General features: G+C 47.7%; 1 protein-coding gene across 1 annotated transcript in view; it reads right to left on the reverse strand.

The window, feature by feature from the left end:
• Positions 1-18,304, reverse strand: part of TCF3 (transcription factor 3) — a 105,186-nt gene that overhangs the window by 17,047 nt on the left and 69,835 nt on the right. The window contains exons 6-14 of the mRNA XM_075611545.1: positions 13,811-13,907; positions 11,872-11,939; positions 8,912-9,041; positions 7,878-7,927; positions 5,008-5,110; positions 4,574-4,713; positions 2,608-2,736; positions 2,126-2,176; positions 653-731 (exon numbers count right to left, since the gene is read on the reverse strand). Coding sequence (XP_075467660.1) covers positions 653-731; positions 2,126-2,176; positions 2,608-2,736; positions 4,574-4,713; positions 5,008-5,110; positions 7,878-7,927; positions 8,912-9,041; positions 11,872-11,939; positions 13,811-13,907 — 847 coding nt within the window. The remainder of the gene's footprint in view (positions 1-652; positions 732-2,125; positions 2,177-2,607; positions 2,737-4,573; positions 4,714-5,007; positions 5,111-7,877; positions 7,928-8,911; positions 9,042-11,871; positions 11,940-13,810; positions 13,908-18,304) is intronic.

Genomic DNA, 18,304 nt, shown 5'->3' on the forward strand with positions numbered 1-18,304 from the left:
GTGCTCGTTCTAAGCTCAGGCTAATGGTATATTTTACAGTTTAAACAAAAAGCTGGAATGGGTACTCTGCCTCCGCGTCGCTAGCAGTAAATGCCGGGGATCGTGCGCATGGCCTCTGTAAGTTCCCTTACCTTGTCTCTGGCGGCTTCTGGCGATGCATCGCCATGGCAACTCGCAGGTTCACATGACGCCACATTGCCATGGTGTCAGAATGCAGGAGACAAGGTATGGGGGGGAGGAGGGAGGGGCGAGCAGTAGGGGAGAGCAGGCAGGGGGGCGCAGAGGAAAAAGTTTATGCACCCCTGAGCTAAGGTACGGAAAAAGTATGGTATTAAAACGGAATCCCCAAACACTAGAAGCGGACTGCCTCAGACTAAAGTGGATGTCTTGATGACATCCATGTGGCCTGACGCACGTTTCGCGTCGCTCTGATGCTTTTCGTAGGTCTATTATCTGATATATCAGTAAAGATTCTTTTTTTTGACATCTTTTCTATATCATGCTGCTTGAGTGCTGGGAACTTCCCCTCTTTTTTTTGTTTCTTCTATTTCACAGATCCGCTGCACCATGGTGAAGGACTTAGGCCCCAGCGTGTATAGGCAGTAATTAGCAGGCGTGTGTAATGAGCCTGTCCCTTCACTGACACACATACCTGTCATTCCCTGCGGGGACCCCACCGGTGTGGAGGGGTTTGAGGAGAAGTTAGTGCTGGAATGGTCTGGGGAATAGATCTGGAAATAAAGTGCAGGGTTAGCACGCAAAGCTCACCGGGATCGTTAGGGAGCGCCAACGTGACTGTACACTGCACTGTATAACAATGGTGAGTATCTGTATACACTGATGGTGAACACACTGCACTGTATAATGATGACGAGTATCTCTACACGCTGATAATTAAAACACTGCTCTGCATAAGGATGCCAAGTATCTCTATACATTAATAAGGAACGCACTGCTCTGTATAACGATGCCGAGTATCTCTATACACTAATAAGGAACACAGTGCTATATAAGGAATAGGGAGATAGGGTGGGGGGGGGGTTGGGAGATGGGGTGGGGGGGGGGGGGGGGAGTTGGGAGATGGGGTGGGGGGGGAGTAGGGAGATGGGGTGGGGGGGGAGAGTAAGGAGGTGGGGTGGGGGGGGGAGAGTAGGGAGATGGGGTGGGGGGGGAGTAGGGAGATGGGGTGGGGGGCGGAGAGTAAGGAGGTGGGGTGGGGGGGGAGAGTAGGGAGATGGGGTTGGGGGGGGGAGAGTAGGGAGAGGGGTTGGGGGGGGGAGAGTAGGGAGATGGGGTTGGGGGGGGAGAGTAGGGAGATGGGGTTGGGGGGGGAGAGTAGGGAGATGGGGTTGGGGGGGGAGAGTAGGGAGGTGGGTTGGGGGGGGAGAGTAGGGAGATAGGGTGGGGGGGGGAGTAGGGAGATAGGGTGGGGGGGAGAGTAGGGAGATGGGGTGGGGGAGGAGAGTAGGGAGATGGGGTGGGGGAGGGAGAGTAGGGAGATGGGGTGGGGGGGAGGGAGAGTAGGGAGATGGGGTAGGGGGGAGGGAGAGTAGGGGGGTGGGAGGGGAGAGTAGGGAGATGGGGTGGGGGGGAGGGAGAGTAGGGAGATGGGGTGGGGGGGAGGGAGAGTAGGGAGATGGGGTGGGGGGAGGGAGAGTAGGGAGATGGGGTGGGGGGAGGGAGAGTAGGGAGATGGGGTGGGGGGAGGGAGAGTAGGGAGATGGGGTGGGGGGGAGAGTAGGGAGATGGGGTGGGGGGGAGAGTAGGGAGATGGGGTGGGGGGGGAGAGTAGGGAGATGGGGTGGGGGGGAGAGTAGGGAGATGGGGTGGGGGGGAGAGTAGGGAGATGGGGTGGGGGGGGAGAGTAGGGAGATGGGGTGGGGGGGAGAGTAGGGAGATGGGGGGGAGAGTAGGGAGATGGGTGGGAGGGAGAGTAGGGAGATGGGGGGGAAGAGAGTAGGGAGATGGGGTGGGGGGGGAGAGTAGGGAGATGGGGTGGGGGGGAGAGTAGGGAGATGGGTGGGAGGGAGAGTAGGGAGATGGGGGGGGAGAGTAGGGAGATGGTGTGGGGGGGGGAGTAGGGAGATGGGGGGGGGGGGAAATATTTATTTGGAAAATTTCTTACCGAGGCCAGCGCTTTTCCAAGTGCGTCTCCTGAGCTACCAGTGGCTGTCCCCTCTGTTTCCTGCAGGATAGGAGGGAACAATCTTAAATACATCCCCCCACCGGAACATCCACCTTATTCAAGGACATTAGAGTGTAAGCTTTGCTGGGCAGGATTGCTTTCTCAGAATGGTTAGTTTTCTCCCTCTATTTTATCTGTATTATGTAGCATATTAGACTGTAAGCTATGCAGGGCCGCTTTTCCTTTCCTCCCTGCTGCTCAGCTGTTAGCACTGTCTCCATCTCGCAGCTCCGCGGATTACTCCCACATTTCCTGCCCTAGTCGTATTTTGTACATCGAGTCGGAGTTAAAGGGAAAACGAGTCTGTGTTGATAATGTGACTCTCGAGATAACAAGTAAATCTGAGTTGGAGAGTTGGACAGGGATTTATAGGCAGATTCATAGCGGGTGGGAAGTCTGGTTGGAGTAATATGTCAGGGCACCCTCATACCGATCATGGTGTCCCCGCTGCTAATGGGGGGCGTGTGGCTGGAGACCCCGTACTGCGCTGGTGCGGAGGGGAAGCTGGAGGTCACGGCGGGGTTCACCTCCCCGGAATGCATCTGAAACCCCTAAGTGGGATGAGAGTGGGAGGATTACAGTGAGCAAGATTAGTACAACCGGAAGAAGATTAACAAAGGGTCACATAAGATCGTCCTAAAAATACTGATTTACAGGCAGGAGTTTATAGGCCCTCCATGGCAGTGACGGGATAGCTATATAAAAAAGGCTCTAACACACACATATGTGCATGTAAGCGCATAGGAGCAGGGTTCGCTCTGTGTATGCGCTATAAGGCATTTATTCATTTAGATATTTAGATATTTAGATATTTAAAAATAAAAAATATATGTGTATATATATATATATTTATATATACACACACACATATAAATATTTATTTAAAAAAAACATATGTATATACATATGGTTGAAAGGCAGGGTTTCAGACCTGTCTAAGACATGTGAATGTGCTCACAAGGTGACATTGTGTACTCATTTGCATGTCATTTCCCAGAATCCCTTGCTGCAGTGGGAGCACTGTATGCTAGGTGATAATGGTGAAAGGCAGGGTTACAGACCTAACTAAGACGATGCACTATTCTTTATTGGCTATATAAAAGACACGTGTGTGTATGTGTGTGTGTGTGTATATGTGTATGTGTGTGTATGTGTGTGTATGTGTGTGTGTGTGTGTGTGTGTGTGTGTGTGTATATGTGTGTATACACACACACACTATGCTTTACTGTGGAGGGTTTTTGTCACTTTTTTTTACCCACCATAACTTAACCAAGTGTGGTGAAACCTATCCTAAGCTTCATTTTGCAAAGCCAGTATAACCAACCCCACACTGATGAGACCCATTAAGGTCGAAACGGCTGTCTGTGGGTGGGTTTACTGGCTATGCCTCTTAACCCAGGCTGTGCTCAAAGCTGTGAAATGCAGCAAGCAAAAGCTTACAGAGGACCATGTTATATGATTTTGAAGCAAAAGGTGTCACTGTGTGCTCATTTGCATGTCATTTCCCAGAATCCCTTATGCAGTGGAAGCACTGTGTGATAATGGTGAAAGGCAGGGTTGCAGACCTGTCTTAAGGCCTGGGACATGGTGATATGAAGAGCGCTGGGCAGCGCTGACGCTCATGCTCTCCTGCTCAAGCAGGAGATTTTTCGTGTCCCTGCATGAGCGTCAGCGAGCGCGCTTGTGTGCCGGGCAGGAGGCGGGGCTAGGGCGCCACGGCGCCGACGTCACGGACTGCCATTGGCTTCTGGCAGTCACGTGACCGGCCCTGCACTTCCCTCAGCGGCAAAATTTAAACTTGCCTGTCTTCTGCATTTCCACACGCCTCCCGCACGCCTGCGGAAGCGCCGTCTAAAGCCGCGCTGATAGGGATAATGTTTCCCCTCAGCGCGCCTCAGCACGGTCTTTTTGACCATGTCCGATGCCTAAGACATGCAAATGAGCATACAGTAATATTTCCATTTGCTATATGCTTTAGTGTGCAGGGTTTTTGGCACTTTTTTTTACCCACCATAACTTAACCAAGTGTACACACACACACACACACACACACACACACACACACACACACACACACACACACACACACACACACACACACACACACACACACACACACACACACACACACACACTCTTCCTTGAACCTGTGACAATGAAAGCTGCCAGAGGCTGCTGTGTATTGAGATTCCTTCCAGGTTCTCTGGCTGCAGCTTCTCCCCGAACAGCATCAACCTGTCCGAACAGCATCAACCTGTCCAGGTTGAAGAAACAGAAGCAGCGAGAAACAGGACAGAAGCAGCGAGAAACAGGACAGAAGGGGCGGTAACCAGAAGGATTGCTATGGAATCTCAATACACAGCCTCTCACATTTGGCCTGCACTTACCATGCGCTCGTGGGGGTGCAGGCTGCTGAACCCTGCAGGCTGGGGGATGGGGGGCTGAGATCCCCCCAGGATGGACCCGTATCCCGCTTGCCCGATACCTCCTGAGGAAGCCCAGATATCGGGGGTGCCGTGCAGCCCATCTTGAGAGAGGAGAGAGTGTGAGACAACAGAGTGCACTCCCAGGAAACTATTGTACTGCTCTATAATAATGACAAGTATCTATACACTGATGTTCATCATGTTCATAATGATGACGAGTATCTTTATACACTTCCTGCTCTTTGAAAACCAGCATTATTATGGCCTTAGTATATGTATTACACACCACTACTCTTCACTTATTATATCTGTGCTTGTTTTATTGTATTTTATGATTTACAAAGTCAATGTAACATTTTTAAATTCCAAACAGAAAGTTGCATCTTGGATCTGACCTGTCATGTAGAAAGCCCCAGGGTAGATTGAGTTGGGGGGTTTGGAGGAGGCATAACTGCCCCGGTCCCCACTGTATTCATCACCTGAGTTTGTGGGGTACACCTTTGAGAGGGGAGAGAGAGAAACAGGGTGAAGAGGTCCCTAAAAAACACAGTAACCAGACCCAGGAAACATACTACAATGTATTATATATATATACACACACACACACACACACACATTATTATATAGATATTTTTGTAGGGGAATGGAACTATGGCTCCTTTATTTTGGGATCAACAAGAAACCCCATATAGTGATCATAAAATGATTAGGAATGGGGATTGTTCCTGACTAGAAGAGGAAGAAATAATATCTGTAGCTTCTAGCACATTTATTTTAAGTTTAATTTGTGTTTTTTGTTGTTGCTTGGGATTCTAGAATATTTTGCCCTTTCCCTACAAAACCATAACTGTGACACACACACACACACACACACGTCACTACCCCAAAGAGTTTATAATCCAAGACCACCCAGTTTGCTATATTAACCTCCCCCACCTCTGATGGGTAGCAGCTCAATGGATTAACTACTCTTGCAGTAAAGCAGGACTTCCCTCCCACCCTCCAGCTTCAGAACATGAACCTCTTGTTCTAGCATCCTTTTTCCTATGTGCTAATGCTTCGGTCCCACACCTTACAGACAAGAGACTCTTTACATATTGGAGCAGTGCTTTAAGTGATATAGGGGCAACAGAGATGTGCTTTTTGCTAAACTATTAATCCTGTGTAAAGTTAACTCCTTCGCTGCTGGAGGGAGCAGCAGACCAATACAACATGCAGAGCAATGCATTGCTATCCTCTGGTGAAGGTGTCTACAAACAACTTAAAATTATAATACCAGAAAGCAGCCATCTTTTATAATCCCAGTCTCAGTGGTTGTCATAAAGTCAATTTGTTGCAGCTACAGAGAGCTAGGCCCCCCTCGGCAGGGAAGGGGTTATAGGAATTCTGTGCTCAGTCACACTCCCAGGGACAGGGGCCAACAGCTGCAAAGGGGGGAGGGGAGGCATATCCGAATACAACTCCCTCCCACCCCCCACCCCCCAATAACAAAAGGAGGAGAGAAGAGAAATAGAGGGAGAGACAGAGGAAGGGGGAAGAGGAGGTGGGGATGGTTAGACTCAGAGGGAGAGGGAGGGGGGGATGGGTAGAGAGAAGAAGGGAGAAATAGGGCAATTGAGATGATGTTGTAGTGTAGTTTCCCCAGTGCTTGTGTAGAAGCAGCATACTCTGCACTATTCTACAGTGCAGGATAGGACTGTGGTCAAGCGCTGGGTGCAGGGGAGTAACCCCCCAGAAGGGCTGCAACACATTCTGAATAGGTGTAGGGGTTAAAAGAGGAGGTTTAAACCCAGAATCCAAAAATGAATGATATTAAAATCCTCTATTCCTATAATTTGATTAGATAGCGGGAGGTGGGGAGGGGGTGGGGCACAGACCCCCAGCGCCATCTGCCGTACACTGGCAGAGCGCCAGCACTCCGGGCAGCTGTGAGCAGCGAGGGGGGCGTGTATATGAAGGCGGGTGGAGGAAGATTTATATAGGAGAGGGGGGACGTGGATATATAGGGCCACTACGGAGGGGTGTGTGAAGAGAGACAGAGGAGCTACCCACTCTCTGGCAGTGCAGGGGTTGCTTTTTTCTTGGGGCTGGAATTCAGCTTCTCTTCCCTCCCCCCCCTCCCTCCCTCTCCCTGGAGACTCCCAGGCAGCTCTGCTCTGAGTTACAAGTCTCAGGTTTCACTGGATCCCACTTAACTCTTCAGCTGCCAGTACAGAACCTTCCGGCGGCCCAAAGGGTTAATGAACGCCTTGCCCGCCAGAGAAGCTGCAGGGCCATTTGGCAGCAGAGAGATTAAACCATTAGGCAAGGAGGGGGAGAGGATGTAGATTTATAAACAAATGTAAACCATCAAACTAAATCAGTGATATATTTAATCAGAGTATCATTCTAAATGTGAGATATATAATATATGTATTTATATTATATCACACGCGCGTATTTTGCTGCGCAGAGATACTTACAAGTGTAAGCTCTTCGGAGCAGGGTCTCCCTATCCTATTGTTACTTTCATGTCTGAAACGCTTATTCCCAATATGTGTAAGATTATTATATCCCGTGTATTACAGCTGTGAAGCGTTATGTACCAGGATGGCGCTACATAAATAAAGATATATATATTTTATATATCACCCCCTGCCAACAAAGAGGTTAACAATACACTATTCTGATTTCAGTATTCCATCCCTTCTTGGAACACACACACACACACACATATATATAAAAGAAGGGCAGGGAGGTAAATAGCCAGAGAATATATGAATGAGTTAATAGTATCTCTGGGTCCTAACTCAGGAAGCTGTAAATCAAAGCTCCCCTGGCCCTGTGCTGCTGCTCCTCCTCCTCCTCACCCCCTCCCCCCCCCCCCATCTCCCATATTTCAGTTGGGAGGGGGTATTACACCCCCTCTGGGAGAGTGAAGTCATTTCCTGTGCTCTGTCTGGCTGGGATGGGGGATTGACCCATTATAGGGGTGGGGGGCTGAGGAGGAGTCAGTGTGTGCACATTTAACTCCCAAATCCAAAATGTATTCCTCATCACTCGCCCTGAATTGTAGCGTTCCCCCAAAAATGTAACGCACACATTTTAATGCAACCCCTTTCAACTCTTCACTTCGACACTGGCCAGCGATGCATCGCTCTGCGTACGTTTACAGGACGCTACGTGATGTAATACCACACAAATCTTCATGCTAGGACACTGCTCTCTGCACTACATTACAGGCCCCCTGGCAGGAGAGGGGTTAACCCAAACACTTAACACTTACCGAGGAAGGGAGTCCTGGGGGCACCTTGCGGACTTTTTTAGGCTGTGTGTCTGCTGAGAAACAGTTTGTTAGTAGAAGACATTAAAGGTACAGGGTCTTTCTAGGGCCAAAATCAAACCACCGCGGTGCCTGGGAATTACAAGGTGCGGTTTCCTCTGCGCAATTTTAAATATACATATGTATTTTGTTTTGTTTCTAATCATTCTTTTCACTGTGCTGCAGGTGACCAGTTGGACCAGATGTTGAGGTGCTCTAAAGTAGTGGTACTCTGCTATTTATTTATATATAAAAAAAAAAAAAAAAAACTTATTCACATACTTGTTTCACATTGGGACACAGCTGTTTGGACTGTATTTCAAACAAATGTAAAATCCATGTAAAAATGGACATGAAGCATAAGGTGACACTGTGTGCTCATTTGCATGTCATTACCCAGAATCCCTGGCTGCAGTGTTAGCACTGTATGCTGGTAGATAATGGTGAAAAGCAGGGTTGCAGACCTGCCTGACACGTGAATGTGCTTAAGTGGTACTTTTGTGTGCTGTACGGTGGAGGGGTTTTTTTTGTCACTTTTTTTACCCACTGTAATGTATACAATGTGGGGTTGAAACAGATTTAAGAAATACTTGGGTTGTAAAATAGGAAAGAGAAGATTTCAAAAATAATTTTTCTTCATTTCTTAATTTTATTTAAAAATTAGAATGGCAAGAATGTAAATAAACAAAAAGCTGTGGTACTCGGGGATGGAAAAAAAAAAAAAAAAAATCAGTGGTAGCCTGGGTACGAAATTAAGAGCAGGGGTCCAAACTACCCCCTTCCCCCCCTCTTCCCCCCCACCATCACACGTCACCGTTTGCCTTCCAGAGCGGAGCTCTCCTAACAGCATGAATGCTTCTTTGCGGAATTTGGAAAGGAATAAATTAAGTGTTTTTAGGTCTATTTTGGATTTTTAGTGTTTCTCGCCTGCTATTGACATACAGGGTCTCCCCCCTTTGGCTTTACTATAACCCCTCTGCGCTGCACCAATCTCTTACCTATGTTGCTGTCACCTGGTCGGCGTCGGGGGTTGCTGGGGTAGGAGTAATACTGAGACCCCCCTTTCCCTGCGTTGGGGGAGTGTGCGCTAGGGCTGTTCATCCCCAACTCCCCGGGGAGGAATCCGGCCTGCAAACACAAGGACGCGCGTCACCGCGGTACATACTGTTCGGTACAGCTATGAGCGCTATACAGAAAGCAGCAGGTCCCCCTCCAAAACAACCATATCAACGTTAACCCCCCCACCCCATCCCAGGGCACATCCATGGTCCCCCAATGTCCAGGGACCCTCTGGTTCCCCAGATAGACACCACATATTTTTGACAAACATGGCCACCAGGTCAAAAAAGCAGCAGCATCATCTCCTGGTGACGTTGCAGCTTTTCTATTGGCCCTGACCCTGTTGCCATTGGCGTGCACATTCTACCCAGTGCCGAGGCGAGGAGCTAGGGGGTCCCAGGACATCTCGGGATCACGGATGAGCGCTGATAAAATAAGCATTTGGAATAAAACACAGGCCGGGTGGAATGTTGCTTTAAGGAGCTAAACACAGCATAATGCTTAGTGCCCCATCGTGCCGTGATGCAGAATATGGTGGCACTTTACAAATAAACGATAACAATAATAGTAACCATCTCATCAGTCCTCATAGTAAAGACACCGACTGAAAAAGGGTTCGGGTTACAATGTCCATCTCTCTTTAACAGGGAGATTCCTCAGCTGAAAAAAGGTGTAATTTGATGCTTTCTCCCTGACAAAAGTTCCTGTGTCTCTACTTTCATGGGTTGGTTGGTATGAGCAGGGCAAGGTGCAGTATTAGCAGAGGAAGAGTGGCGGGGCGGGCAGGGAGCCGAGAGGTGCAGGACGCCGGCAATCCAAAAATAACCTTGTATAAACACCAGGGACATTTCACCATAATAATAGCAACCCCATACAGTGCCAAATGGACCACAGCTGTGTTAGGGAAATGGGCCTGAAGCGGTTAAAAATAAAAAACTACAGCCATGGGTGTTTGGTTTCTGTCCCCACTACTATTGCCACTGCCCTCCTGTTCATCACTTTTCCTGGTCACCATCCCCTTTGCCCCTGTAACTGTCCCTTCCCAGTGTTTCCTTGGTACACTCCTTCCCAGTCTGTCTCCTCTGCCACACACCGGAAAAAACACTTGCGCCCAGGGGAACTAAAGCATCCCTCTAATTGTATTGCTGCCCTCTGAAGTGGGAACTATCGTCACGGCTGCCTGGGCTGCAGGTGCCTGCCATAGAATTCCTTCCACTCCCTCCCACTTGAAGGTCAGTGCTCCCCTTTTCTCCTGGGCTCTGCAGGTGTGAGGATTACTTGGATGTGTCCAGGGCTGCCCCCTCACCGCTGTGTGTGCAGACAGGGGAATCCTCCCTCTCGCAGCCTCAGATAAACCGGCCTTGGGAACTATAAAATAAAGCTGATGCTAAGGGAGTCACGGCTAGTAACCACGTCGCTGCCGCGGTAAAAGGAGTTTTATATGCAGATTAACGCAATTATATGCACAGGGGGTTAAGGACAAAAATAGGTGCAATTAAGGTCACTGCTATTACAGTACTGATTCACCCACACAGCGCTGTCACTGCACCCTCAGCTATTCCAGTACTGGCCCACTGCTGTCACTGTATAGTTGGCTATTCAAGTACCGACCAATACACACACTACTCCGTCATTCCAGTACTGACCCACACCACATGCTAATTGCATCCTCTGCTACTCCAATACTGACTCACACACACTACTCTGTCACTGCATCATCTGCTATTCCAGTACTGATCAATCCACACACTGCTGTCACTGCATTGTCTGCTTTTCCAGTACTGACCCACACACAACATTCTCATTGCATCCTCTGCTATTCCAGTCCTGGCCCACCCACCGAGACATTTTGCTCCATGCATAAAAATGCCCACAGAGAAATTCCCAATACTCTGGGTATCTAGAAGAACGAGGGTCTGTCAGACAGGAAAAAAACCAACAAAATAAAAAATAAGTGATGCTTTTCCACATGACACTTTGCAGCGCTGGGAGACGCCCTACTTAAGGCATCTTACGAGATAGCACCATTTGTAAAATATGGCCCCAGTAGCCGGCACCAGGTCCAGCCCAATACATCTACAGTGTCAACAGTACTTCTAACCAACTACAGAGCTCTATGCGGTGGGCTTCTCCTATTAGAGGGGTTAAAAACAAGCGTAAGATACTTAAACCCTTCCAGCTTCAGTGTGTTGCAAGCCCCTCTGGCACAGATAGGGTTAACATGTTTTCAAGGCCCCCCCCCACAACAAGTCAGGGTTTCAGGATGCTGAATCAGTGGTTCCATGCTTCAGCACAGGTAGCTCAATCAAAACTGAGCCACCTGTGCTGAAGCTGGAATATCCTTAAAACCTGATCTGTTGGGGGGGGGGGGGGGGGGGGTTGAGGACTGGAGTTGAGAACCTCTAGGTAATGGGAAGCGTCTGGGCCTGGGGCCCAATATTTTATTTTTTTTCCAGTTTTTTATTTCAGACGCATTTCAGGGGGAGGATTAAAGACTTGCTGGCACAGGGCACGCAGGGCACAGCTGTTGTGGTGGAAGTGGAAATATCCGTGTGTTGGGAGCGAAGGAAATTATGTGAAAATCTGGCCAGCATTAAATAATAAAAAAAAAAAAAGAGAGAAAAAAAAAAGGAAAGAAAACACGATTAAAAATAATAAACAAAGAATAAGAGCTGCTCAGACAGACGGAGGGGAAATAACAGGGAGGGGAAAAAACACAACCTTCAACTCCATTCATTGGATAATCTGCATGAGGTCACCCTACATTCAATATAAACCCAGAACAGTCTGAACCCGTCCCTGAAGATCTGCAATCAGGAGGTCACGCTTCAACAGATATAAACCCAGGCGTGTCTGAGCCATTCATTTATATATAGGGGACGAACATAACATATTATACCTGATTAAGTGCTGGCATCCCAGCATCTCGTGTAAATGTAGAATACGGCGCTCGCTCACTGTTCTTTCCTGCGAGAGGAAGGAGAGAAAGTCAGGTAGATCCCCAGAACAGCGGTACTTGGTGTCACCTGAGGCCTTGAAAGACATAAAGACCATCAAACCCAATAACACAAACCAAAAAAATTGTATTATTAATATTTCAGGATAGATTCCCAATATACTCAAAGGGTGGTAAGGAACTGCTCACCTATTTTGCCAATGGTCCTTAAAAAGTAGGTGCATAGGGGTAGGATACAATATAAGCAGGAGTGAAAAGAGAAGTTCAAAAAGGACCCCTATAGCTGCACTCTAAACTGTATGTATGTGTTTCTAGAGTAATAAGGTAAAAGATCCCCTATACCAGAAACTAAAAACGAAAACGGCGCAAAATAATAAAGTTTTAATACATGTTGCAATTAAACTGTTATACACTCAAATGGATAAAAAGGGTATGAACTGAACCCCTAGGAGGAGCGATATGAGTCCTTATGAAGGTGCTTAAAGTACTAATGTACACTTATTATTGTAAAGTGCACCCCATAGGCTCCTGCGCTGATTAGAACATATAATGCCACTGAATCTGGGTACTGGTGTGGTAAGCCTATCAGAAGAGGTGTTTGTCAAAGTTTGGCTTTGTACCTACCTACCTGTACCTACCTACTCCCAGCCAACAGCACAGACTGCAGCACTCAAGTTACATATGTGGAAGGGCAAAAACTCACGCTATTGACACAGTCCCAGGAGCCTAAATATAGTTAAGAGAATTTACTCCTTGTACTTGGATAATATATAGAGAGTGTTTGTTAGAGCCTATACCTATAGTGCCTTGATTTACAAAGCCAAACTTTGACAAACACCTCTTCTGATAGGCTTACCACACCAGTACCCAGATTCAGTGGCATTATATGTTCTAATCAGCGCAGGAGCCTATGGGGTGCACTTTACAATAATAAGTGTACATTAGTACTTTAAGCACCTTCATAAGGACTCATATCGCTCCTCCTAGGGGTTCAGTTCATACCCTTTTTATCCATTTGAGTGTATAACAGTTTAATTGCAACATGTATTAAAACTTTATTATTTTGCGCCGTTTTCGTTTTTAGTTTCTGGTATAGGGGATCTTTTACCTTATTACTCTAGAAACACATACATACAGTTTAGAGTGCAGCTATAGGGGTCCTTTTTGAACTTCTCTGTTCACTCCTGCTTATATAGATTCCCAATATGGCAGAGATCAGGATGGAAAAGAAGGAGGGGGTTGGGGAGAGAGACAACAGGAGGTATGCTATTCTTGGGGTTCGGTATTTAAAGGTGAATGTATAACGTCATACGTCATACACAGGCGACAACCTCTGTGCAAATCCACACTAGTTTACAATATGCGGAAGATGAAAAGTCTGCTCTGAAAACGGAGATAATTACCAGAAATAATTACCAGAGAGCAGCCTGCTTCAAGCTTATCAGCATCTCTGTTTAGATAATCTGTAATACCTCCCGCCAAGGAGAGAAATGGGTGGGGCGAGCAGCACCAGGACTGAGTTACCAGGTAAGTCCCACAGATTGATACATTACATAGACCGAGAGACATACAAATTATTAGATAGACAGATGTCTATATATATATATATATATATATATATATATATATATATATATATATATATATATATGTCTATCTAATAATTTGTATGTCTCTCGGTCTATGTAATGTATCAATCTGTGGGACTTACCTGGTAACTCAGTCCTGGTGCTGCTCGCCCCACCCATTTCTCTCCTTGGCGGGAGGTAATATATATATATATATATATTGACAAATTGACAAGACAATTAGATGTATACAGAGTATGTATCAAATGGAGACACCAATCCACCTCCACCTCCTCTCTGTACCCCACACTTACCTACGAGCCCAGAAGCCAGGAATGGTGTGGAGGATAAGTTTCCTTCGTGTGACGAAAGCTCCCTGTGCTCCCCATAATGCGGGCCTTCCCCATACCCCTGCGGGAAGGGAGAGAGAGAGATGAGGGATCAAGAAAAGAAACAAGTGATAGGAGGTAAGCGGGGGAAAAAAATGGTGCACTGGTGCACACACACACAGACACACACAGACACAGAACACACTTTAGCCCTTGTCAATCCACTGCTGGATGACGGCACCCCCCAATGATCTTACAGGTACTGCGGTTGTAAACCTCACTTCTCCACGTTGCTCCAACACACGTTTTCTGATCTCATCCACCCATCTTAATTTTGGTCATCGTCTTGGTCTTTTAATCTTTCTTGGAAACCATTCGAGCACCATCTTTGTCCAACGATGACTAGTTCTTGCGATGTCCACGGATATTTTAATTTCTTCACCATTGTGACAATGTTAGAGACTTGTTTGTTTCTAACCCATTCATTGTTTTTCCTGTCTCTCCGGGTAATAGCCATCATACACCTCTCCATACTTCTTTGTGTTGTCTGAAGCTTCTGAATTATCTTCGCATTTAGGGTCCAAGTTTCACATCCATACGCGAGCACGGTCAGAATACAGTAGTAAAAAATTCTTCTTGAGGCACAGTGGAAGTTACCTTGAAATATGATCTTGTTTCTTCCAAATGTGCTCCATCCCATCTTTATTCTCCTATTGATTTCATTCAAAATGTTTCCATCCATTGTTATTTGAAAGCCTAGATAGACAGTCTTCAACTTCTAGTTCTATTCCATTTATTTGAATCGTTGCTGACCTGACATTTGTTGATCACTTTGGTGTTGCTGAGATTCATATGGAGGCCACTTTCTTACATGCTTCAACATGTTCTTTAATTTGTTGCTGGAGGTCTTTTGGACCTGTGGCAAAAATAAATTGTAGGCTACTCAAATTAAAATATTCACCACTGATTTTGATTCCGTTTTCTTTCCAATCTAATGTCTTGATAAATTCTGTAAGTGTTGCTGTCCTGGAACAGGATTGTGTTTTTTCTGTCTTCAGGCTGCCAGCACTCCCCAGCCTAGCTGTTGTAACAATGTTGCGACCCCTTGTGGGTTTCTTTGCTTCAGCCAGTTGCCTTGGCAACTCCCCCTGCCTTTTTACCAGGATGGACTGCTCCCCCTCCCCTTGCCAGGTGGTATTGTCCCAGTAAATTTCCCATCAGACCAGCATGATGTCTTTTAGTACCAGCAGCCATCTTGAGCAGTCATCTCTCCTATCCTGGTAAATTTACTGATTTTTACCTATCCTTCATTTATCCCACTTCCATCATAGTCCCCCTTCCCCTCCATTGCTCTCATGTCCCAGTGTTCCCTCAGTACTTTCCCCCCTTTTTATATGTATGTTGTTGCCCCAAATAAACACTTCAGCAAGTGAGAAGGTTCCCTTGCTTGATATATGACATTGAGTTAACCTGCAGGTCCATACTCATCTATCAGGGTGTGCTTGAGCAAGAACAGTAAAAATCAACTGTACAGGAGACAGGCTTTACACAGCTATACAGAGCAAGTAGCTTTAAAACAAAGTTTCAGACGCAGAAGCTGCAGAACTGCTTCACAGATCTGTGCATTAAACACAGCACTGTCACTCTCCTATCCTACCTGAGTTTGCAGCTCTCCACAGCTACACAGAGAGGTACAGCCATCACACATACCCCTGCGCTACGTCCCCACGACTAGTGCTACCAAGGGCCACGCCACCGGACTTCCACCAGGACACAGGTCAGAGCTCCGAACACCTGTATGTACAGCTATCGCTATGCTGACCGCTGCAGGACACCGACCAGCACCATCTGGGACAGTCGTCCATCGCTGACGCAGGTAACAGGCCACACGCACTGGCTAAAGGCCTACATACACCTGCAGCATGGCAGAACTCAGACCATCACCAGACACCATGCATGAGTAACTCAGACGCTGAGGTTGCTACACAGCTGAAACAGACGCAAGAAGGCCTAAGCAGACAGTTACACTTACACAAAAGGCCCACGAAAAGTATGAAACAGACATTGACATTGACGCGCACCGCAACAAGTTAGAGAAGGCCTGGGAAAATACTGATCTTGAAATGTGTAATGCCACAAATATTAGTGATCAAGAAATACAGATTAAGCAAGCTATAGCGCAACTAAGATCATGCTATAGGCGTTACCAAATGCTATCACGGGCCTATCTCTCCTACCTGGCAAAAACAAACACTGAAGATAGCCTGCGAGAACGTGACCTGCAAAGGACCGCAGACCTGGAACGTGACGGCGTAGTGCAGACGGCTATCACGGAAGCAGAAGATCAGAGAAAAGACCTTTTGCTGGAGACCGCATCACAGCGCACCAGAGCATCCAGGCATTCGTCAGCAAAATCAGCACGATTTAACGAGTCTAGCGCAAGCGCTACCAAGGTGCGAGCCACCGCTGAGGCCACATGTGCTAGGGCCAAATATGGTCGGAAAGAGGCAGCCATGAGGTTAGAGAGCACCCGTAGAAGAGGAGGAGCAGATGGCTGCCGCCACAGCCACGGTGAGTAGGAAGGCCGAGTTGGACGCGAACTTAGAAGCCTTAAGTAAGGAAGAGGATATCTCCGCCACAGCCCAAGCCGAAATCTTAGAGGCAGCCGCGTGACAGGATGCGATCGTACAGTCTGATAGCCTCAGAAGATCCAGCCCAACGCACTAAAGCCTATGTGAGGAGCCTTCCCAGTGTAAACACCAGCACACAATCTCTACAAGATGAGGATGATATCACAGATGCCGAAGCCTTGCAAAGTCTGTATGGAGAAGATGCTGTTTCTTCAAAGGCATACACTACCCAGGATAGCTACAGCCACAACAGTGATCCACACGCCCGCACACATACGGATGCACTACAATAGGCTCGCAATCCAGGTACACCCATACGGAGAAACAGCTCCCCACACTAAGCACCAATCACACATCCATACCAAGGAGGAGGCGACTGCAACGTCCCTCCCGCAACCACCATTGCACCAAACACACACTCCGCACATAGGTCAAAGACGCACGATCGACCCCACAATCCAACGCTGCAAACGTAGACGGCGAACAGAGCAACATAACAGAACGTGACCGCCCACACCCTCCTCAAGACCAACATACTCATGCATCTGTCCTTACAGACATGGACAAGTACATGATCTGGCGTAATATGGTGCAAACTGGACTTACCAACTTCGACGACCGTCCTGAGAATTACAGAATATGGAAGTCCACATTCAAGGATGCAATCAAGAGTCTGGGCTTCTCTGTGAGGGAAGAACTCAGCCTGCTAACCAAATGGTTGGGGAAAGAATCTGCAGAGCATGCAAAGAGGCTCAGGGCAGCAAACGTAAACCACCCAAGTAGGCCTTGACTTAGTATGGGAAAGGCTAGAGGAGTGCTATAGTAGCCCCGAGGCAGTCGAAGATGCGCTCTTCAAGAGTCAAGATGTAGCCTTGTATGTGTGATGTCCGAATAAAGTTTTTTCATTCAACCCGGAAGTAGCCTGGATAGTTGCCACTTGCAGTAGCGCCGGATCTCTTTCTATTCACTCGACATTTCTGACGGCTGCACGCTGGAAAACGGAGGTTATAGGAGAGCAGGACACAGATCGCAGAGCGTCTAGAGGTAAGGGATTTCCCTCCCAGCCCTGATCCAATTAGAGGTTTATATCTGCACCCTCCAACCCGTTCCCAAGTGACTCACACTGACACCTTCGGGTGCTGGGACTTTATACCGAAGCGCAGGACAGTTCCTTTGTGTAGCTGACACTTGACCAACTGAACAACTCATCCTCCATGGCAAAGCATGGCAAGGAGGAAGGAGAAGAGAAGTCAATATCTGTCACATCCCAGTGCACTGAGGTTTGCGGAGAAGGACGTGACCAAAGGTCCTGCTCCAAAATATGCCTTGTTGCAGTATACCCCAAGGGACAACCTGAGAGGGTTATTAGGATGTACACAATCATCGATGATCAAAGAACAGATTAGTGAAGTCAGAGTTCTTTCGCTTGTTCAACACACAAGACAATGCCTCACCCATCACACTCAGAACCTGCGCAGGACTGACAGACAACAGGGAGGAGAGTGAATGGCTACATCATATGTTCAGTAGACGGCAGAGTCAAGATAACTCTCCCTACACTCAGAGTGCAATCACACGGTGGCAAACAGTAATTAATTTCCCACACCAGACGTGGCACGTCATCACCCTGTAAAGAACCGGGAGTCACGCCACCCTCGCCTTACCTTCTCTGTCCCCCGTGCTCCTGTCGGCACATCCTCGGGCCCCGCGCTTCTTCCCCGCAGCGCTATGCGCGGGCCGGACACTGGCGGAAGGTCCCGCCTCCGGTTTATGCTCGCACAGCAGCGGCGCTCGCACGTGATGCATGCGCAACGCACACAAGCTCCGCGTCAACAAGCATAATCATCTT

The sequence above is a fragment of the Ascaphus truei genome, chromosome 8 (genome assembly GCF_040206685.1).
Source record: "Ascaphus truei isolate aAscTru1 chromosome 8, aAscTru1.hap1, whole genome shotgun sequence".
Classification (NCBI taxonomy): domain Eukaryota; kingdom Metazoa; phylum Chordata; class Amphibia; order Anura; family Ascaphidae; genus Ascaphus; species Ascaphus truei.